This window comes from Bos taurus, chromosome 11, assembly GCF_002263795.3.
Source record: "Bos taurus isolate L1 Dominette 01449 registration number 42190680 breed Hereford chromosome 11, ARS-UCD2.0, whole genome shotgun sequence".
Classification (NCBI taxonomy): domain Eukaryota; kingdom Metazoa; phylum Chordata; class Mammalia; order Artiodactyla; family Bovidae; genus Bos; species Bos taurus.
The window spans coordinates 67,284,736-67,308,409 of NC_037338.1; the positions used below are offsets into that span (position 1 = coordinate 67,284,736).

Genomic DNA, 23,674 nt, shown 5'->3' on the forward strand with positions numbered 1-23,674 from the left:
GTCCCAAGATATTTTCTAATTTCCCTTTGACTTCTCTCTGAACTCAGTGGTTGTTCGAGTGTATGTTGTTCAATTCCCATGTACTTATGAATACTTTCCTCTTGTTATTGATTTCTAGTTTTATTCCATTGTGGTTGGGAAAGATACTTGGAATGATTTCAATCTTCTTAAATTTGTTAAGACTTGTTTTCTGGGTTAGCATGATCTGCCCTACAGAATGTTCCATGAGTGCTTATGGAGAATGTGTTTTTGCTACTGTTGGGTAAAATATTCTCTATATGTTGCCAGGCTTGTTCAGTTTGTAGTTTTCAAGTCTGCTGTTTCCTTATTGATTTTCTGTGAAAAATCTATTATTAAAAGTGGGGTGTTGCAGTCCCCCATGATTATTATATTGCTATCTACTTCCTTTAGATCTGTTCATGTTTGCTTTTTATGTTTAAGTGCTCTGACATTGAGTGTACATAGATTTATAATTGTTTTGTCTTCCTGGTAATTTAAAGTCAAGCTAATTTGAAATTAGAACTAAGAGTCCTTTCCTTCTGATGATGACACAAGGAAGATGGAGACCTTGGGACTCACAGTCACATTGGTTTTACCACCATGGAGAAAGCTAATGCAAGATACTGACTATGGCATGTGGAGAGGAAGAGTGTTGAGAGTGGAAAAAGATAGTCTGGTCACCTTCAAGCACCTAGTTCTGGCCAACCAAGACCAGAACATACCTATCTTCGTTTGGTAGACGAGACAATAAATTCCCACCTCGCCACTCCCACCTGTTATTTTGATTTGGGTGCCATCATTTGCAAACATTAGGAGCCCAGCTAATATATTCTACTTTTGTTTGACACTTTATTATACACTCTTTACTGCTGTTCTCAAACGGTTTCATATAAATGACTCATTGCCTAACAAGAAAATAACTTTCTTTACTATGGTAGTTTTGCCAGCATATCTATCCTGGTGCTAATGGTTATTAAGGAGTATATGTTAGAAATAGGAGCAATTGACGATAGAAATTCTTGCTAAAGTAGTTCCTCTTTGTTCTGAACTTGCATTCACTGACCAGTCCATATGAGAATTAATTATATGAGCTGGAAATTTGCCCACCTTTTGCAATTTATTTGAAATGTTAGAAATTGTTTCCTCCTACATTGACTTGATATTCCCAGTCAAGTCCTCACTCCTGTAAAACTTTCAGGAATATGCATCTCTCTCTAGGTGATGGGTGTTTCTCCCCCTCTCTCTCCACACTCTGGGATGAAATATGTCATGATAGTGTTTATTACAGTTGAGTCACTAATCTGATGAACTAAAAGTTATATAAATGCCCCTCAAAGCTGGGGACTTTGTCAGAAGGTATACTTGATAACATAAATTTTATTTATAAAGTTTGCATCATCTGATCAGTCAAGTTGTCTTTAAAGGGTATAAATAAACTATCCCTCTCATTAGGTGGAAGTTCCTGTCACCTGAGCCCCTGCCCTACCTAAATTACCTCAGTGTGTTGGATGGAGAGATGGGCAGCTGGTCTAAATGACAGATGCAAAAATGGAGACTTGCACATAAGTGACCAGCCTGTATGTAACTCACCTATATTATCTGGGAATTTTCACACTATGCACTTTATTTGAAATCCTGGCAATTTCTGTCATATATTGATGTAAACATCATTTGGCTTCCCTTTGTGGTTTACAAAAACAAACACGCAGATATCTATAAATATACTAGTCGTGTTTTACTAGTGAATCTCCAAATTAGTTGGGGCATTGAGAAAGAATTTAATTTGGGTGTTGAGTGGAAACCAAGAGTGTATTTCTTTAAAAAGATGAAACCAGTGAGCTGAATGCCTTACACGTGAACATCTGCACAGACGGAAATTCCCAAGATGCCCAGGAGCCCAGCCTTTGCGCAGACTCCAGCACCAGTATTATCTGAAAAGGGGGAAATTGTTGAAAGAAAGAGAATGAAGACGTTAGCAAATTAGGTTTAATTTAGCAAACCAATGCCCTTTTGTAAATGTTTTGACAAGGGGTTGTACATATAATTTCATGTTGCTCAAGATTTCAGCTATACTTGTAAAGAATAATTATATATTAGCTTAAATAAGACTAACAACTCCTGGAAGTACTCTCTGACTCAGTTGATGCCATGGCATTCTGCATTGATGGCATGCCAGTGTGCCTTTACTTGTAAGTACTAATGACCTTATTAAAAGAAAAATACCTTAACACCTGGGCAATAGAAAGGTAATAAACACCATTTCTTTTCTTCTTTATCTACCTCCCACTACTCTGAGGAATTTTTCTTGCTGCCTTCACTGTCTGTGATCCAGCCTCTCTTTCACTCTGGCCACTCTTAATAATTGGCCATATTTAGCAGTTTTGTGCAAAAATACCAGGAATGACTGCAGTGACATATGTTACCTGGATAAATCAGAGTTTTTATTCCCCGTCTGTCAGTCCACTTTGCCTGCTCTTTTTTGGACCAATCTTATCCTAAATTCTGATTGCTCTTTAACCTTTTTGAGAAACAATTGACAAATATATTTGTATATATTTAAAATGTACAATATATTGGGGCTCCCCTGGTGGCGCAGTGGTAAACAATCCACCTTCAACACAGGAATCTCAGGTTCGATCCCTGGGTCAGGAAGATACCCCTGAGAAGGAAATGGCTACCCACTCCAGTATTCTTGCCTGGAAAATCCCATGGACTCAGGAGCCTGACAGGCTACGCTACACTGGGTTACAAAGAGCTGGACTTGATTTAGTGACTAAGCCACCACCAAAGTGTACAATATGATAATTTGATATACAGATATATTATAGAAGGTCAAAATAGCACATCCATCACTACCCGTAGTTAACCCTTTTGTGTTTGTGTGGTAGAAATTCTTAATCTTTACTGTCAGCAACTTTCAAGTGTACAATACCATATTATTAACCAGAGTTACCATGCTGAACTTTGTGTTCAGTTGCTCAGTCATGTCTGACCCCTGGCGACCCTATGGGCTGTAGCCTGCCAGGCTCCTCTGACCGTGGGATTTTCCCAGGCAAGAATACTTGAGTGGGTTGCCATTTCCTACTCTAAAGGAATCTTCCCAACCTGGGGATCAAACACACATGTCCTGTGTCTCCTGCATTCCAGGTGGATTCTTTACCACTGAACCACCAAGGTAGCCCTATACTATACTTTAGAAAATCCAATAGTTTTTCCTTGGTCCCAAAGGAATCTCTTTTTATTCCATCCCCTATCTTAATGAATTAACTTCTCCACCAGATCATGTGCTCCTTGGGGGCAGAGTTTTATTCATTTCTGTGTCTCCCCCAATGTTTAGAAGCATTTCCACACAAGAAAGATATTTAATTCCCCCAATAAACCAAATTGAGTCATGTTTCATGTTTATTTGTATCTCACACAGCACTTAACAGAATGCCTGACATATTGCAGCAGTCAAAAATATTTGGTGAAGGAATGATTTATTGGTACTTACGTGTCTTATCAGCCACTTCCCCCTGATATAAGGGGACATGTTCGCAAAGCTGCCTGATGGGTGATCCAAACAGGATCCAATCCACATGTGTGATCAGAGACTTCAGTGGGTTGTACTTGACCCAGATGTATTTGTCAGAGAACATGCTGTTCAAAGCCTAGATCAGTACGACAGAGTGGAATAAGATGAAATAAATCAATACAATCTGGTGTACCTTATTCTAAATTGTGACTTTTTCTCTTTCAGATTATTGAACAGAAGGTGGTCAGGGATCTCAAGACATCATTTCTTCTGACCGCTTGGTCTGTAGAGAAGCCTCATTATTATTATCAATGTTATTTTGCAGCTAATGACAATGAAACCTAGAGAGAGTGAATCCTGTGCCCAATGAGAAGACACAAAAGGAAAATTAAACCTCGGGTTCCTAGCCTCACACAATGTTTGCTTATTCTCACTATATTGTATTTACTTGCACCATTGTGTTATTGGATATTATAACTTCACTCATTTTTCCTCCCAATCATTACTTCCTGAAGCCTTGTTTTAAGAAAAGAGCAGTTAGTCCTTTCTACAAAGACACTGGCATTTATGATAGGTTTTTAAATTTTTAATTGTTATTTTTACTTTCTAAGGAAGTAAGTAGTTTGCCTGAGGACACATATCTAGGGCTGAGCAGAGGCAGCCTTTGTATTATAAGTTCTTATACCTGGGGGCTGCATAGTGGAACTCAAGCTAAGAGATATATTCCTGCTCTAAAATCAATGTATATGAAAATGCTTTAAAGTGGAGAGTACCGTATCCTTATCCCTTCCCCTCTTCATTTCTCCATGAACCCTATATTCTATGGCTCAAGAACAGGGAATACTTAAGGCTACCCCATAATTACCTTCCTCTCAAAGATGTACCGTTTGAGCTGGTCCAGAGCAGGGATGGCTTTGTGGTCCATCTTCAGGATGTAGCAGGCTCTTCTGGAGAGCACCCTGAGCGCAATGTAGCCCTAAAGCAGCAAGAGCACAGTCACTGCCCCTCCCAGTTCCCTGGGTTCTGAACTTAGTGAGTACAGCCCTTCAGGAAAGCTTCAAACATGCACAGTAAGATTTTCAAGCTGCAATCCATTTACCGCATCATTTCACTTTTTCACTTGTCATTTATATCTCTAAATTTCTGTAAACTCTTGATGTGTCTCTCACTTTTCACATTTTGGTTTTGCAGTTTGGGGTTTGAAAGGTTAAGGAGAAATTGTTCTTTGTCTTTCTCTATTGATTTTGTTCTGCCACGTCCTCAATTTGGAGTAAATACTGTGCTTTCAAATATGTTAATTACCAGCCACAAGTTTCCATTTACATTTAAAGTCAAATTAAATAAAATTTAAAGTGTATTTCCTCCATCACATATTTCAAGTGCTCTGTAACCACAAGTGATTAGTAGCTTCCCTATTGGAAAATGCAGATACAGAGCATTTCTACCATTGCAGAAAGTTCCACTGGACAGTACTGCTTTAGAAGATCTCCTCAACATATCCACACCACCCTCATGCTCCACACATACATGTTTCATTGACTCTCCTCTCCCCTCTTCACCATCTTCTCTTCATCTTTTCTCCACCTCAAACCCAAGCTGGCTGCATAAGGATGGAATGAAGGAAGTTGGGATTGGAAGAACAATGGAAGGTGAAGAACTTGGAGCCAAAAGGAACCTTCTGGAATATTCATCTGGAGTGGAATTTTCTCTGCATAGTTCCAAATAATTATTCAGCATATAAGATTGTATATAATGCAAATCTTTCTAGTCCCTAATTTTTAGTTCTCACTAATTTCCAGTTCCTAAAATCCAAAAATCCAGAAGCCAAGCCTGATGATAGTGGAGAGGCTTATACCAACTTCTCACCATGCTACTTTTTAAAGATACTTTTGGGATTTCCCTGATATCTGCTTAAAAAGAATTTCAGCACAACTCCTTGAAAACTAAGACCTGATGCTTTCAAATGTGTCATGAAACTCCCAATAACAGTGGGACAGAGGCAGGGAGGAGGTTTCTACAAGAAAAGCAAGTTCAAATGCCCAGTGCCATAGACTGTGGACTACTTATATCCACAGAGCATAACTCTCTCCATAGATAAAAGCAGGTTTGTCACCCAGGTGGAACAAATGGAAAACAAAAACATAAATGAATGAATCAAGGATGGAATAAGTTTTCTGAACAGGTTTCTGAGATTTATTGTTAATTCCAGCAATTGAAACTTGGAAATAGCATAATGTTTTTAAGTTAACATGCTTTAATTCTTTCAAAAGTATAATTTATTTCATATCCTATGTACATAGTTAACTATGTAGCTGTTCAGGATTTCTGCTATTTTGTGACTGCTTGTTTCATGATTGCTCTCTTTCTGCAAAATTTTTTGTATTAGAAGAAGCCCTACTTCACTCACACATTTGAGAAATATTTTTGAGAGCCTGTGTGCTAGGCCTTGCCCTGGGTTTTAGTCAGTCTTCTAGGCACTTTCTGAGCCTGTAATGAGCCAGCATCATCAGGCTTCCTACCTGAAAAAATCAAGCAAATTTGTATATTTCCTGTCTCATCAATTTTTAAATTAGAAATGGGAAAAGAAGAAGTAAGGAAATTCTGAAAGAATTACAAGGATAGATCCTGGAATTCAAATGCATGATAAATGGTTGTCCCTCCACCCTGTAGGAGTCCATTCTTGAAGAATATAAAATATTGCTGCTTACATGTTTATAGTCAAAAATGGTGGTAGAGGAGCATGATCCTGCATGGATGTTAATGATGGCAGCATTATTTTCATTGTCAATTGTCATCGTCTCCTGAATTTGGCCACCTTTGTCAGTTGGGCTGATGATGTTATACACCTAGATTGACAAAGACATAATGGTGTTTTCACAAACCATGTGCATTTGAAAGGCAACCCTCCCAGCAAAGTAAAGCCTTCTATTGCTTTGAACAAGAGATTGAACATTGAGATGTTCCCACTGGCATCCCAGACCAAAAGCCCATGCTAAAATAAGAATGTAAAGGTCTTCCTCTTAGTTCATTGTATTATACTTGGGCAAAGCAATGACATCACATGAGAAATGAAATTGACCACATTTTAAAGCAATGGGTTATATTTTTAAGGTATTGTGATTGGAAGAAATAGTCAGCCTCATTGTTTCTGTTATTGGTTATTTCTGGGATTTCATCCCACGCGTAGGGCATGTAGACTCCCCACTGTCCTTCAGATTATTTTGTGTCTTCTTTTTGCTCTCCCAATATCTCTAGGATATAATATCTATAGTGAACTAACTCACCTCATTTCCCAAAGATTGTGTCCCAAAGATGGCCAGTGCCACCAGAAATACCACCTGAAAAACAGATCAGTCACATCCATTCATAATAGGGTTGTCATTTGGAGTGCGGTGACACAGGACAAGCACAAATATCTCAGAAAACATACTTAAAGACACTGGGGGGAGGTCGTGGATGGTCAGCAGTCCATTTCCAAAATGTGCCAACACTCATTCGGTGAGTTTTTTCTAATTTTCAGATTAGTTCTCCTTTTGTTACCAAATTCCTGACCCTTCCCAACAACACAACCTTCTAGAAAGAATATGCCAGAAAAATACTTGGGAGAAATACAAGACGCTTTTTGGTGTTAAAAGTAATAATAATAATAATAGTAATAAATTTTAAAAAAATACTTGGGAGAAATGAGCAGTAAGAAAGGGGTCATTTTACTAAGAGGAGGACCCTGGAGGTATTCACATTGGCTTTAGTAGTCAGGAATCAAGTTGTGGTTTTTGGTTTAAAAAATTATTTAATTCCTTGAGATAAAGAGAGTAAGACAGATTTAAAATAGATTCATGGGTGATAGGGGTACCTATGTATTCCTAAGGGAAACTATGAAAATCAGATTGTGGAGGCACAAATAACTTCTGAGGCTGACATCAAAGAAAACATCCACATTCCCATTAGTGATGCCATCAGACAAGTGTTAGGCCAGCAGAATGTGAGACTGACCCAGGGGCATTGCTGACATCTTGCTGCAGTTGTACAAGGGTCTCATTCAATATGCTGATGCTGGTTTTGTGTTCCCTGTTCTGAACATCACAGGGCACTGCACTGTCATTGAGACTGCTGATGAAAAGACTATTCAGAGGGGCAGATGTTTTTAGTACCTGTCAGTGAGGTTTCAGAGAAGGCAATGGCAACCCACTCCAGTACTCTTGTCTGGGAAATCCCATGGATGGAGGAGCCTGGTAGGCTACAGTCCATGGGGTTGCGAAGAGTCGGGCATGACTGAGCGACTTCACTTTTACTTTTCACTTTCATGCACTGGGGAAGGAGATGGCAACCCTCTCCAGTATTCTTGCCTGGAGAATTCCAGGGATGGGAGCCTGGTGGGCTGCCATCTATAGGGTCGCACAGAGTCAGACACGACTGACGTGACTTAGCAGCAGCAGCAGCAGTGAGGTTTTCCTACTTCCCTTTGCATCTCATCAGTAATATTTCTGTCCTGGTGACTGGGTAGAATGTCTAACATGGACCTAAGTGCAGATGTCCAACCTGTCTACTCACATACGGAAAACCTGGGCTCCAAGGCCAGCTCTAGTAACCTCTGACACTCCTACGTGTTCTGTTTAATGGGTCAAATACAGAAGCTTGAGTTAGATGGGTGGAGGGCTGAGCACCTTAGTGGAATGATTAGTCAGGAAATGTCCCCTGCCCCCAAATAGCCACCCACCCAACAATGTGATTAATACACCACCGTCCTAGGTGTGCATTTGGGGGTTAGATCTCTCTTGGAAAATCAAGAGATCCTGGGAGAAGGAACTCATTAAATTGTCAGTGTTTGACAGCTTATGGGGAGGTACTTATATTACTCTCTCCTTCAACAACTCAGTGAGAATAAGGGGTAGAGGCTCCATGCTGCAATAGATCATAGTTCACTGTCTATGGAGCGCTGCCGTGTGAAGCTATGGGAGACTGGGACCAGGGCCGGGATCAGTTGGAGTGGTCACGGCAGGGCTGCTCTGCCATGATTGCTTCTGTATGTGGGGCCTAAGATGGATAGATTTTAAGACTAAATTTTAAGACTAAACCCCACATTTCCTGGCCTAGGGAAATCATATTCCTCTGTGCCTCAATCTCTTCACCTGTAGAATGGGGCAATACTACTCAGTTCAGTGGCTTCCCCAGTAGCTCAGCAGTAAAGAATCCGCCTGCAATGCAGGAAATGCAGGAGACACAGGTTTAATACCTGGGTCAGGAAGACCCCCTAGAGTAAGAAACCCTCTCCAGTATTCTTGCAGGGAGAATCTCAAGGACGGAGGAGCCTGACAGGCTGTGGTCCATAGGGTCGTGCAAGGTTCAGACACAACAGAAGCAAATGAGCATAGCACACATACACTTGTTGCAGTGAATAGACGAAGTGATTCATGTGAATGTTCAGCATAAGGCCTAGTCTGCACTTGGGAAATGGCAGATTTTTTTTTATTATTGATATCATTATTACTTTTGACCATACCTCATGGCATGCAGGATCTTAGTTCCCCAACCAAGGACTGAACTTGTGCCCCTTGTAGCAGAAGCACGGAGCCTTAACTACTTCACCACCAGGAAGGTCCCTGATATTACTATTTTCAAATGACTATTTCCCTTTTAGATGGTAAGTATAGTTATCCTAAAATGCCTATATTCCCTCCAAATTTCACAATAAGGAATTATTATTATTATAATATTACAAATTAAAATTCCCTAGCTATTTCCCATTTTTTCTTTGTATTTTCTTAGTAAACATCTCAAGAAACAGACAAAGGACAAATAAATATGGACTAATTAATATTTGACATCATTCCTGCCAAAGACAGCATTAATTCAGTCAAGAAACTTAGAAGCATGCAGTATTTGTCTAAGACCCCTGAAAACCAACACATATTGGATGTGAACATTCTCTGCAAGCAGTTACCATAAGAGTATAAAGAAGCATAAACAAATACTCACAAGGATTTTCATCTTGCCTGAAAAGAAGCTGCTGGAGCAAGTGAGGCTGCCCAGTGCAACTTCGACCTTTATATCAGATTTCAGGTGCAGAAATCTCTGTCCAGAAGGATCACTTTGAAAAAGGCCATGTTCCTATCAATGCCACACCCCAGCAAACTCCTTTATCAGGATTAAGACCCAACCACATAACATAATATCAGAGAAGTTGATTACTCAATAGTGAAAATTCGCCACTTGGTCACTCTGTAAATATCACCACTTATCTATTCTGTGTTGCATTTGTGATGTCAATGTCCACCCTTTAAAAGCATTGCAAGATCCTTGTTTTACACAAACATCTCATGGTCATCTATACTAATACTATATTCCTAAATCTCACCTGATAGTAAAGTCCACCCTTAAGACATTAGTTGGGCCCCCACTCAGCGTCTTTTCATCCCTGCCTGTTGAATTTTTCCATCCAAGAGTTGGATATGAGACTAGAGCTGAGGGTATTGTCTGGGGACATGTTGTAAGAAAAAGCCATCTTATGACTTTTTTTCTCCTCTCCTTCAGATTTGGTGCCAATTTCCAGAAATCCATGAAGAACAAGTCTCAGAGATCCCTCTGCCCAATTACCAGCATTAACCAATTTTTATGTTTAAACATTACCTAAAACTCCATCACAACTATGACATATAGTTCTTGCTATCTTGATATACACTGAGAAATTCTCAGACTGAAAAATTAGAGAGAATAAAGATTAAAGCAAGTAATTTTTATAATTCTGCCATTAGAAATGGCTAGCTAGTATTAGGGTGGGATTTTGAACTCAAATGTGGGAAAATACAAAAGCAAATAGCACCTGTAAATGGCAGAATTGTTCAATACGGAAAATTACTACAGTGAGCAAAGAAAAAACATAAATGATGTTCTTGTTCTAGAGCTGGAATGACTTCTTAGCCAGTAACTATTTAAAGCTTGAGCTTTTAAAAAGCAGACATTTGGGCAATTTGGGAGTTACCTAGCTCGTTGGAATTCCCCTACCTTGGCTGTTCAGCTGCATTGGATGTAAAATGGGCTTTTCATTTAATCTAAGATAGCAACAGCAAGAAGGGTTACAGTACATCTGCAATTTTCTCCCATATCTGGCTCCAAAAATCCCCCCTAAAATCACACAATAGATATTAGAATTAGAGGTATTACACTCTACCCTTTAATGTGTCCCCTGTCCCCTCAAGAGTTCTGAGTCTGTATGTCTAATAACGACAATAGTTAGCATTAATAGGGGCTTCCTTGGTGGCTCAGGATGGTTAAGAATCTGTCTGCAATGCAGGAGACACCTATTCAATCCCTGGGTTGGGAAGATCCCTTGGAGTAGGAAATGGCAACCCACTCCAGTATTCTTGCCTGGGAAATCACATGGACAGAGGAGCCTTGTGGGCTATAGTCCATGGGGTCACAAAGAGTCAGATATGACTATCATTTTCACTTTAGTATTAATGGAGCACCTAATATGTTCTATCACTTCCTAAGAACTTTGCATATATTAATTCATTTTGTCCCCACAACAATCCTATAGGTTACTTTCTAACCATGTTTCATTTCACAAATAAGAAAACTAGGGTGCAGAGAACTCAACTTTTCAGGACGCAAGTGGGGGTCAGAGCACAATCTGACATCACGTTGTGTCACCAGAGTCCACACTGGTAACAAGTGCTGTCTGTCCTCTCTGACTGGGTGCTAAGTGTAACTTCTTGCCTTTCTGAGATGGAGGCATTAGCAAGGAGCCTTGTGATTCCAGAAAGTTTCTTGACAAAAAGATAGATTTGGAAATAGGCCTAACCCACAACCCAAGGGTAAAACTTTTAAATAGGGCGAATGAGACACTGTACTTACAAAAGCTATTATAAATAAAATTTAAGACTCAACTGCCTAGCAGAAGGGGCTCCTGTTGGCCTTACCTACACCTTGGACTCTTCTTCAGTGGGTCCGAAAAGGGGCACAGCCACGTAGACTCTTAAACTTCCCTGGGTGATTCTAATTGAAAGAGCTGTTTCAAATCCTGTCCAAACCCCTCCTGAGGAAAATAGGATTCAAATAGGTTAAGAAACTTGGCCAAGGTCATATATAGATATGGTTAGTGGAAAAGATAAGACTTTTTCTTGCTATTTTATTGTTCAAACTAAATAGTAAATCCACTCCCTTACTGATTTTGTTGGCTTTCCTTATGTAAGTTTGAGCCTATTTTAACTATTACCTTTTTTATGACACCTACATCCCCTATTTTTGCAACTTTTCTTTCACTCTCTCACACACACACATGAACATAATTCTGTAACTCTTTTTTTAATTTGCCAGGCATTTATGTTTGGATATACTATAATATATGAGACTCAATACATCTAAAACAAAAGTTCCTACATTTTTTCCCTCAAAGCAGCCTTTTTTCTGGACATTGTTATTTCTGCTAACAATTTCCCTCAGGTGTTCAGGCTCACCTTGAGGTTATCCTTGCCTTTTCTGCCATTTTCCTCTGTAATGCCTTGCCCATTTGTCTTTCTTTTCAATCTATAAGATAAAACTCCATTTTCTCACTCTCACCACCACACACTGCCCCTGTCGCAATGACTTTAAGTAACCAGAATTGCTACAGTAGCTGCCATAACAAGAAACACTTAAATCTCAGTGATTTGACAACATAAACTTTTATTTCTCATTCACATAAAGGCCAATACAGATGACTTCATGGACAATGGCTCTCCTCCAACCGATGACTTATGGCTTCCAGCTTCTTTCTTATGCAGCTTCCCCATCTTGAAATGTAGTTTCATGGTTATCCTGGCATCAACAAACCAGCAGTTGGGAGTTTAGATAAACAGCATGATGAAAACACACCTTCTTTTAGCTTCTTCAGAATGAAGATGACCACATCCATTCATTATCCATTAGTAAGGACCAGCCACAGTTCATATCTAGATGTGAGGGAAATGAAGCTTAGCTCTGTGCCAAAAAGAGGAAGCCAGTCTTTGGGCATTGTCTTCTTGCTTCCAGACTTTCCATTGTTCCATCCTCAAAACCAATTAATTCAAGACTTAAAGGCACCACATTGCTTAAGTCGCTCTTGTGTTCAAAGACTTTCTAAAATTCTCCAGAAACTGTAGGCTTTTGTAGAAATTGAAGACTATTAGCTTGGCACTTAACTCACTATTATAGTCTCATTGCAAACTAAATTTCTCAAGTGGTATGAGTGAGAAATATTTGAAATGAAGAAGAGAGGATGTGGTTATAGAGATAGAGAGATGTTCATGTAGTCAATAGCCACAAAAGACACTCAACTTTACTTTCCTGTCCTCTCCCTCCATGTCTTAGGCTCCCCACCTTTCACCATGCTATTTTCTTTTCATATTACCTTTATCTACTTTGTCTCTCTTTCTTCTTTCCTTCCTTCTTTTATTTCTCTTCTTCCTTCTGTTCTTAATGACAGTCTCTCTTATGAAAGTCACCAAATAAATATTCTGAAATGGATAGAAGAATAAATCAGACCCGATGAGTATCTGTTCTTAGAGCTTGTTCTTATCATAAACATAAATAACTATTAAAATATAGTAGGTGTTATGCACACTGTTATATATAAAATAGATAACCAACAATGACCTACTGTATAGCACAGGGACCTATACTCAGTATTTTGTAGTAACCTACATGCAAAAAGACTCTGAAAAAGAATATATATATGTATGAATATATGAAACACTTTGGTGTACATTTGAAACTAACACAATATTGTAAGTAAACTATACTTCAATTAAAAAATAATAATCAAGAAATATATAGTAGATGTTAAGTATCAGAAAAGAAACACAAGTAATTTGCAGCGACATGTACAGACCTAGAGATTGCCCTATTGAGTGATGTAAGTCAAACAGAGAAAGGCAAGGATCATATGGTATTGCTTAAACATAGAATCTTAAAAAAGAGTACAAATGAACCTATTTACAAAACAGAAATTGAGTCACAGATGTAGATTTAGTCTCAACTTATGAAACATTTTACAAATCCACAGGTTATAAAATGAACACATGGAACATGTCTTTAGGGCCAAAGACATGATTAGAGGGAAGAAAAACCATAGGAGGTGCTTAGAGTTATAGCTTCTGACACGTCTTACCCAAATTTGAATTGTCTAGGTGTTCCAGCTACTCACTGTGTGTTCTTTGCCAAGTTGTTTAATCTGTCTATGCCTCGATATCTTCATCTGTAAAGAAAGGGTAATAAAAGCATCTCCTCACAGGGGTACCATGAAGATTAAACGAGGGCACACATATAAAGCACGTAGTAGAGTAGCAGACACAGTAGGTTCTTAATAAATGTTAGCTAATATTATGGTCACTGTTTATTATTCAGCATACACATTCAGTCTTGTTAGTTATTAAGAAATTGCAAATCAATAATTTAATAAGAAACCATTTACTTCTTTTAGTGAGTATAAGGTGAAAAAAGTTCCATCTTCTGGTTGAAGCCTGTGTAACTACCCCAGCTTAAAGAACTCACGCTCCTCTGAATGCTGTGTCTATATTGCTCGTTTGAAAAAGCTACAAGGCACAAAAGAAGAGTACAGGCTCCTGGATTTCATGAAAACATTTTTTAGCTGCCATGTGACCTTTGACAAGTTGCAGAGCCTCTCGGTAAGAAGATGGCCCTCATAGAGGAAGTGGGCTCTCACAGATTATGAATCTGTTGGACTTATGAGCCTCTAGAACTATGAGAAATAAATATCTATTGTTTATAAGCCACCAAGTCTGAATGCCTAAGACAATCAGAGAAGGAATAAAGAAGGTAAAATTAAATCTTTTTCCTTATTCTTAATTGATCTGATAGATGTAATGCACACTATGGATTTTGGGTGGTAATGATCTGTCAGTAGAGGTTCATCAATTGTAACAAATGTGCCTTTCCTTTCAGTGTTGCTGAGGGAGGCTATGCATGTGTGGGGCAAGGAAGATACAGGAATTCCACTCAATTTTAATGCCAACTTAAAACTTATCTTTTAAAAAAACTGTTTAAAAAAATGAAGAAGTTAAAAAAAGGAAAGAAAAAAAACAAATGCAACAAATACAAAATAGTTTCAAACATATTAGATATTAATCCAACTATTTCAATAATTACTTTAAATATGAATGATCTAAATACACCAAGTAAAAAAGAGGTTGTCAAAGTGGATCAGAAAAACAAGACCCAACTATATGTTATGTTCAAGAAACTCACTTTAAATATAAAGATACAGATTATATATTAAAATACAGTTTAAAGTAAAGGAGTAAAGAAATACATACCATCTAACACTAATTTTTACAAGCTAGAGTATCTATATTAATTTTAGATAAAGCAGGCCTCAAAAAAAATTATTCAAGATAAAGTGGGCAATAACAGCATGATAAAGGAGTCAATTCTTCGATTTATTTTAGGGTGAGCCATGAAATTCTACACAATAAATAGTATCTACATTTCTAAAATATACATATTTATTTACATACCCCCTTAAATATGTGCCTATATGAAGAGAGTAAATCAAATTTAAAGGTGTGTTAATTATTTTTAAAAATGAGTGATTGCCTTTTTAGAGAAATACCCACGGAAACTAACACCAATTAAAATATTATTTTTCTGGGAGGAGCGCAAGGAACTTATAGGTGTGGCAAAGAGAAAAGAGCCTTCACACACGCAGGGAAGTATGAGGCTGACATACCTGAGCTCAGAGCCCAGGGAGAAAGGGAATTTTCACATGGGTATCAGTGAGGATTAAATCCCTAGAATATCTCGAGCTTCAGTTCAGTTCAGTTCAGTCACTCAGTCGTGTCTGACTCTTTGCGACCCCATGAACCACAGCACGCCAGGCCTCCCTGTCCATCACCAACTCCTGGAGTCCACCCAAACTCATGTCCATCGAGTCAGTGATACCATCCAGCCATCTCATCCTCTGTTGTCCCCTTCTCCTCCTGCCCCCAATCCCTCCTAGCATCAGGGTCTTTTCCAATGAGTCAACTCTTCACATGAGGTGGCCAAAGTACTGGAGTTTCAGCTTTAGCATCAGTACTTCCAATGAACATCCAGGACTGATCTCCTTTAGAATGGACTGGTTGGATCTCCTTGCAGTCCAAGGGACTCTCAAGAGTCTTCTCCAACACCACAGTTCAAAAGCATCAATTCTTTGACGCTCAGCTTTCTTCACAGTCCACCTCTCACATTCATACATGACCACTGGAAAAACCATAGCCTTGACTAGATGGACCTTTGCTGGCAAAGTAATGTCTCTGCTTTTGAATATGCTACCTAGGTTGGTCATAACTTTCCTTCCAAGGAGTAAGCGTCTTTTAATTTCATGGCTGCAATCACCATCTGCAGTGATTTTGGAGCCCCCCAAAAAATAAAGTCTGACACTGTTTCCACTGTTTCCTCATCTATTTCCCATGAAGTGATGGGGCCAGATGCCATGATCTTTGTTTTCTGAGCTTAGTGTGTAGCCAATTGTCAGTTCTTGATAAGTGGAATAATTCTGACTCAACTTTTATCTATTGAAATCCAATTAAATGGGAGATTTCATAACTATAAAGAGGAATCTGAGAGTATTAAGAATGTCGTAAGGTGATTCTCACAGCTATGGAACTCCCCCAGTTCACACCACCTGGCTCTGCTGCTCCCCTAGGCTGACACTTGGTTCCTAGGTATCTAGATCCAGACTGCCCCACAGATCTTGACCAAAGGTCCATCTTCTGCATGAAGCCTCCATAACTATTCCAGCTTAAAGAGCACACACTCCTCTGAATATTTTGTCTCTACTGCTCATTTGGAAAAACTGCAAGGCGTAAAAGAAAAGAATATAGGCTTCTGAGTTTCATGAAAGGATTATTCCATTTTTAACTGCCATGTGACCTTGGATAAGCTCAAAGCCTCCCAGAACCTTCCTCTTACCTTACTTCGATATATCCATGTTATGTGTGTGTGTTGTCTCCTTACAGAGCCAGATATGTAATCTGTGAAGCCCAGGGCAAAATGAAAATATGGGACCTCTTGCTCAAGAAACAGAAAACCACCACAATTTTGTAAAGTAATTAGCCTCCAATTAAAATAAATATATAAATTTTTAAAAAAGAAAAAATAAGTTTTTTCCTTTCTTCCATAGTTTCTCTCTTTCTCTCAACCTATGATGGTATCTTTGATTTGATAATTAATGTCACAATCTCTCAGGCATGGGGATAGTTGGAAGTAATTGCAAATCCTCAGAGGCACCTGGGGCCCCTCACTATGACTCAGCATGCAGGTGTACGTGTCTGACCTTGATTATGTTTGCATTTGCACCCAGAGTCCACAGTAGAGGTAGAGGAGTGGGAGGTGGAGAGACCATCCAGGAAGTTGGGGAGAAGCAGGAATTGGGACAACCCATGAACCACACCTCCTTATTTAACTTATATGCAGAGTACATCATGAGAAATGCTGGGCTGGAAGAAGCACAAGCTGGAATCAAGATTGCCAGGAGAAATATCAATAACCTCAGATATGCAAATGACACTACCCTTATGGCAGAAAGTGAAGAGGAACTAAAAAGCCTCTTGATGAAAGTGAAAGTGGAGAGTGAAAAAGTTGGCTTAAAGCTCAATATTCAGAAAATGAAGATCATGGCATCTGGTCCCATCACTTCATGGCAGATAGATGGGGAAACAGTGGAAACAGTGTCAGACTTTATTTTTTTGGGCTCCAAAATCACTGCAGATGGTGATTGCAGCCATGAAATTAAAAGACACTTACTCCTTGGAAGGAAAGTGATGACCAACCTAGATAGCATATTCAAAAGCAGAGACATTACTTTGTCAACAAAGGTCCGTCTAGTCAAGGCTATGGTTTTTCCAGTAGTCATGTATGGATGTGAGAGTTGGACTGTGAAGAAGGCTGAGTGCTGAAGAATTGATGCTTTTGAACTGTGGTGTTGGAGAAGACTCTTGAGAGTCCCTTGGACTGCAAGGAGATCCAACCAGTCCATTCTAAAGGAGATCAGCCCTGGGATTTCTTTGGAGAGAATTACGCTGAAGCTGAAACTCCAGTACTTTGGCCACCTCATGTGAAGAGTTGACTCATTGGAAAAGACCCTGATGCTGGGAGGGATTGGGGGCAGGAGAAGAAAGGGATGACAGAAGATGAGATGGCTGGATGGCATCATTGACTTCAATGAACATGAGTCTGAGTGAACTCCGGGAGTTGTTGATGGACAGGGAGGCCTGGCGTGCTGCGATTCATGGGGTCACAAAGAGCTGGACATGACTGAGCAACTGAACTGAACTGAACTGAACTGTTGAGCCACAAATCCAAGCCCCCAGGGCATGCTGCATTGTCCCATTAGACTCTACTTACAAAACACAAATTCAAAAATGTAATTAACAATAATTTCAAGTTGGCAACTTCAAAATGTTAAGTTTGGGACCCTCTTCTGAGCATGAGTCCTGCATGGGTACTATAGTGATCACATGTCCAAAAAACGAATCCTGCCCTTGGACAGATTTCAGGATCTTGGAGTGTGAGCACTTGTTTTATATCTTTGAATCTTCTATAGCACCTGTGTTTAACTGGCTCATTGCATTAGCTGGTTAATTAACATGATTAATTAACATGGTTAATTGATTACTTTTCAATATGAGAAAATGAGCAAAGAATTGTAGGTCTGGGCAGCAAATGAAAAAACTTCCCAGGCTGGATGAGGGGCATTGAGTCTTTATTTAAATGCAGTTGGCCCCCTGAAGAAAAAATACATTCCAGAATAAATCCCAGTGGATACACTGTATTAAGCATTTCCAGGAATTGGAGACTGGGGGTGTGGGTAGAACGAGTACGTAATTGAATAAACATGGAGCTCAGTATTCCCTGAAGCACCTCTGAGTATCCAGCTTCTTCCTCTGAGGATGTATGCTTCCAGACCTGAACAGATTACACACATGTGTGTGTTTTCTATCTGGGATGCAGAAAAGAAAACCAGTTTACATCAGTCACCCTGCAGAACATTCAGTGATCCACAAAATCATGTTTCACTGTTCAGTCTTAGGGCAAGTCCTTCACTTTGGCTCTTCTGCCAGGGAAGTCATGGGGATAGTTCAGTGTAAGGGCCATGGGGTCCTCACAAAACCTGGGCTCCGGGTGTGACTCTCACAGCTGTGCTACTTTTGGTTCTCATCACTTATAATCTGATTTTCATCTTCCAGTGTTCACTTTGATCCTTTCCAGGCCTGACTCCTATGGCTGAAGGAACATACCATCAGCATGAGCTTTCACACCACTTTCTCTAAATTGCTTCAATATGAGCAATCAACAAGGAACGTGCTATTACTTCTGAATTACCTGTAAATAATTATAAAGCAGCACGGTATTATCACTTTGTTTCTATTCTTCAAGCAGACACATTTTCTCCAACTCCTTTTCAGAATAAAAGTACTTTGATTTGATTACTCTTTATAGTGATGAAAAATGAAGTTATTAATCAATATTCCCTTTAGCTCTACTTTCATATGTTTTGTAGAAATGATGTCATCACTCAGGAGACCTTCTTTTAGCAAGATGTTTCCAAATCCTGTTCACAGCACTCTAACGCTCAAGGTTAGCGACCGATTGGAGTCATAATGTGTCACTGGTTGTCTCTGAGGGGTTCCAGAGGTTTGGCAGATGTGACTGGGCAGACATACAGGCAGCAACAGAAAGGCAGCATTATATAGATTTTGGCAGGCAATGGTCCTAGAGGAAATAACAAAAAGAGAAGGCTCTGTGATGCCATAAGAAAGAGCTTCCTCCATGTTGCTGTAATTTGAAAAGAATTTCTCTCCTATACAAAAAAACAACTATGTAATAAGTATGGATTTTCTGGAATTGGAAGCTTTCTAGCAATAATTATTAACATGCTGTTCTACATGTCCTTATTGCTATTTTTTCAGATGTGTCATTCCTGGCCAGAAATACATATGGAAGATTCAATAGGAGTACATCACGGTTAAAAGCCCTGGGAGCTGTAATCACAGGGACTGTTATTAGAGTCTTAGATGCAAACTGGTAAACCAAGATTGTGGGAGGGGGCAGAAGTCCCCTCCACTCCCCACCTCCAGGTGATGAAGGGTGCTCAGATCTCACAATCAACCATCTGATGTGGAACCATCACAGACTAGTGTTCAGCAAGAAAACAGAGACAGAGAGACTGAGACAGAATCTCAGCATGAAGAGGATTCCCCTCTCCAGCAAAGACAGTATAGTGTGAAGTCACAGAGGTTAAAGGCCACCTGAGTCCTAAATATCAGAAAATGGGAGAGAAGGAAAGGGAAGATGAGATTCTTTCGGGCTTCCTAGATGTTGAGGGCAGCCCCTCTACCTACCTACACCAGAGCAGGAATCTTGAATGAGGATATTTAATGATGAAAAATTGCCCTGTAAGTAAACATCCCTTAAACTCAGAGAAAGAGAAGGGAAATAGAAGTCTGATTTATGCAAAACAGCTCTGAAAGTTCCTCCGGATCTGTGGTCTGACCATATCGCATTCATATCGCACCCCTGTTTGATCCACACAAAGAGAGCTTCCACCCAGCTGGACATACAGGGTGTGGGGTGACGTGAGGTCCTGGGTGTGTGTGCTGTGAGATAAAACAGGGCCTTATTCTTGGCATGGCCCAGCATTGAGCTCTGTGGGCAAAGGAGGCTTTATTTACGCAGCGGCTGGTTTGCCCCACACTGACCTTGGGCACTGGGGTCACACCATCTCCCAAGACTCCCTTGCTGTGTTACCATAGCCAGTGCAAGGCAGCAGCTATCTAGCTGCCTCTAAAAATCAGAAATGAATGAATATCGTGCATCTTTTATCTTCTAGCTTGAACATCTCCTTTCAGTGTGTGTTTGTCAATCAATCATGTCTGACTCTTTGTGACCCTGTGGACTGTAGCCTGCCAGGCTCCTCTGTCCATGGAATTCTCCAGGCAAGAATACTGGAGTGGGTTGCCATCTCCTTCTCCAGGGAATCTTCCTGACCCAGGGATTGAACTTGGGTCTCTTGCACTGCAGGCAGATTCTTTACTGTTTGAGCCACCAGGGAAGCCTCTCCTTTTTCTAATTCTAAATTTTAAAATGGGCCTGAAAGTGAAAGTCGCTTGGTCGTGTCCCACTCTTTGGGACCCCATGGATATAGTCCGTGGAATTCTCCAGGCCAGAGTACTGGAGTGTGTAGCTTATCTCTTCTCCAGGAGATCTTCCCAACCCAGGGATCGAACCCAGGTTTCCCACATTGCAGGCAGATTCTTTACCAGCTGAGCCATGAGGGAAGCCCAAAATAGGCCTATGGAGCATCATATATGTGCCATATATATTCTAGGTTCTATGGAGGTGACAAAAACACCTGTTTTTCTCTCAAGGGAAGGCAAGAAACATATAAAACATAGCTCTCAGAATGGAAGGGAGCAAGAGACTTGCTCATGCATGTGGCTTGTAGGATCTCAGTTCCCCTATCAGGATTGGACCTGGGTCCTCAGCAGTGAGGGTGCAGAGTCCTAACCACTGGACTGCCAGGGAATTCCCACTTCCCTAAGACTTTTGGATGAGACTAGTGTTGGGGTCAGAATTGACCCCTCCCCACACATATATAGGTGTGGGGTGAGGTGAGTATATTTCATACATACTACGCTGATAGCTCAGTTGGTAAAGAAGCCACCTGCAATGCAAGAGACCCCAGTTCGATTCCTGAGTCAGGAAGATCCCCTGGAGAAGGGAACAGCTACCCACTCCAGTATTCTGGCCTGGAGAATTCCATGGACTGTATAGTCTGTGGGGTCACAAAGAGTTGGACACAACTGGGCGCCTTTCACTTTCACTTTCACACAAAGTATGGGCTTCCCTGGTAGCTCAGCTGGTAAAGAATCCACCTGCAATGCAGGAGACCCCAGTTCGATTCCTGGGTTAGGAAGACCCCCTGGAGAAGGGATAGGCTACCACTCCAGTATTCATGGGCTTCCCTGGTGGCTCAGACAATAAAAATTCCACCTGCAATGTGAGAGACCTGGGTTCGATCCCTGGGTTGGGAAGATCCCCTGGAGGAGGGCTTGGCAACCCACTCCAGTATTCTTGCCTAGAGAATTCCATGGACAGAGGAGCCTGGTGGGCTACAGTCCGTGGAGTCGCAAAAAGTTGGACATAACTGAGTGACTAAGCACAGCACAACACACACAAAGTACAGAGGAAGAGATTCTTCTGATTTTTCAGGCCACTGAAATACAATATTATATGAAGGATGAATTATTGTCAAATCCAAAATGCATCCTCAGAGGCAGCACAATTGTCTCCCTAAGGAAGTTGCCTCCCAGGAACGTTAATAGCTATTAGGAAAAATAAATCAATAAAAGAAAAAAGGAAAACCAGATTCTATGGTCAGTTAAGTTTAGGAGAATTTGGATGAAGCAATGTGACATAGATTTCTCCTCCACAAAATCCTCAGCCCGTTTGATAGGTGAATGTGAGTTGTCAGTCCCTAAGAGGGAGATTATTGAACCCTGAACTCTAGTTAGCTAGTTAACTAATTACTCACTGTGGAGCATCTTCCAGACCAGCATTCCATAGCCCCAGAGGAAAATATGTCAACCTCCAATCCTTCGTAAGATATGACACGCAAAACATATCCTAGGTACTGCAGCCATGTACCTAAGTGACTACACATGGCTGAGTGTACAGACACCGTGCTGTCCCGCTGACTTTGAAGTCACATGACAGCACATGAAGAAGATGAAGACCTCTTCACAGATCTCTGCCTCTATCCCAGGCTTCCTGATCTTATGCAGTTAAAGAGAAAGTTTGGAAAAGATTAGTGAACATATTAAAAACATAAAAGCTTACCACAGCTACACTAAATCACTCAAGCCAACATTCTGAAAGAGATGTGGATAGTGATCAAGCTTTATAACCACATAACCCAGTCCTGTGATTGCAGTCCATATATAGAAAGATAGCTATGGGCTCAGGAAGGTTTCCCAAGGGAAAATTTATAGATCAGTGATTCATGACGTATAGCTTTTCTCTTCAGTAATTTAATTTACTAACTTTCATTTGTAAGAGAGAGCAGGAAAAAAAAATTAAGACTTTAATTCACCTCCAAGATTGTTTTGAGCATTTACTTGTTTGTCCAAGTGACAATATCTACTCTCTGCTTCTGATAAAAACATCAAAAAAAGATTATGTTAACATCATTTCTGAAAATTTAATTATCTAAAAACAAGTCAAAGGACAAGAATTGCTTTTAGAACTCCAGGAAAAAAGAAAAAAGATTTAGCCCCAGGATATGGAGAAGACGTGATGGTGGCAGTGATATTTGAGCTGAGCCTGGAAAATGAATAACAATTACCAGTTAGAGATAAAGGCAAGGGTTGGCATTCCAGGGTGAAGGAACAGCATGTATGAAAGCAGAGAGGCATGAACCATCCTGAATGTTTCCACTAGAGTGAGAACCCTGGTGTAGCTCAAATACAGATTTTTAGCATAGAGTGACAGATACAGCTGGAGAGGCTTTGGAAATCTTATTTAAAAACGCCCTCTGTGCCATTCCAATGAGCTTGAAGTTTATCTTGTAGGTTGCCAGTGAACATTTCAAAGCGTAGTAGTCAGTTTACTTAAATACTTTAGAAAAACAGCCTTAGGGAAAATGGAGAAAATGCCCTGGAATATGAGACTGATAACCAGAGCTATCAGTTACATCACTGTTGTAAAAGTCCAGGTGAACAAATCTGTGGACAAAGCCAGGGTTGAGAGCCAATTCTAAGATGAAATGACAAGGGTTAGTAACTAACTGTATGTGGTGGTAAGAAGAGTCACAGAGAGTCCTTAGTTTTCTAACCAGATGTATGGTCCTGTCACTGAGAGAGTTCAGGATTGTAGAGAAAAATATAGGTTTAGTGGAAGTAGCTAATAGAATACGTTTGCATGCCTGCATGCTCAGTTGTGACCAACTCTTTGTAACCCCATGGATTGTAGCCCACCAGGCTCTTCCACCCATGGGATTTCCCAGGCAAGAATACTGGAGTGGGTTAGTATTTCCGCCTCCAGAGGGTCTTTCTGACCCAGGAATCCAACTCACATCTCCTGTGTCTGCTGCATTGACAGACAGATTCTCTACCACCGCGCCACTTGGGAAGCCCTAATAGAACA

General features: G+C 40.2%; 1 protein-coding gene across 1 annotated transcript; it reads right to left on the bottom strand.

Annotated features, from left to right (window-relative positions):
* Positions 1-1,712: 1,712 nt before the first annotated feature.
* Positions 1,713-9,578, bottom strand: GKN2 (gastrokine 2). Its single transcript, XM_002691439.6, has 6 exons — positions 9,491-9,578; positions 6,799-6,852; positions 6,223-6,360; positions 4,380-4,490; positions 3,494-3,650; positions 1,713-1,931 (listed from the first exon to the last, which is right to left on the bottom strand). The coding sequence occupies exons 1-6, from the start codon at positions 9,500-9,502 to the stop codon at positions 1,849-1,851; spliced, it is 555 nt and encodes a 184-aa protein (XP_002691485.1). The 5' UTR covers positions 9,503-9,578; the 3' UTR covers positions 1,713-1,848.
* Positions 9,579-23,674: the final 14,096 nt, after the last annotated feature.

Excerpts from the sequence above, each read along its gene's own strand:
- GKN2 (XM_002691439.6), bottom strand. Across the intron at positions 3,651-4,379 it reads GGTACATCTTTGAGAGGAAG|GCTTTGAACAGCATGTTCTC; the intron begins GTAATTATGGGG and ends GTACTGATCTAG. Across the intron at positions 1,932-3,493 it reads GGAAGTGGCTGATAAGACAC|ATAATACTGGTGCTGGAGTC; the intron begins GTAAGTACCAAT and ends CCCCCTTTTCAG.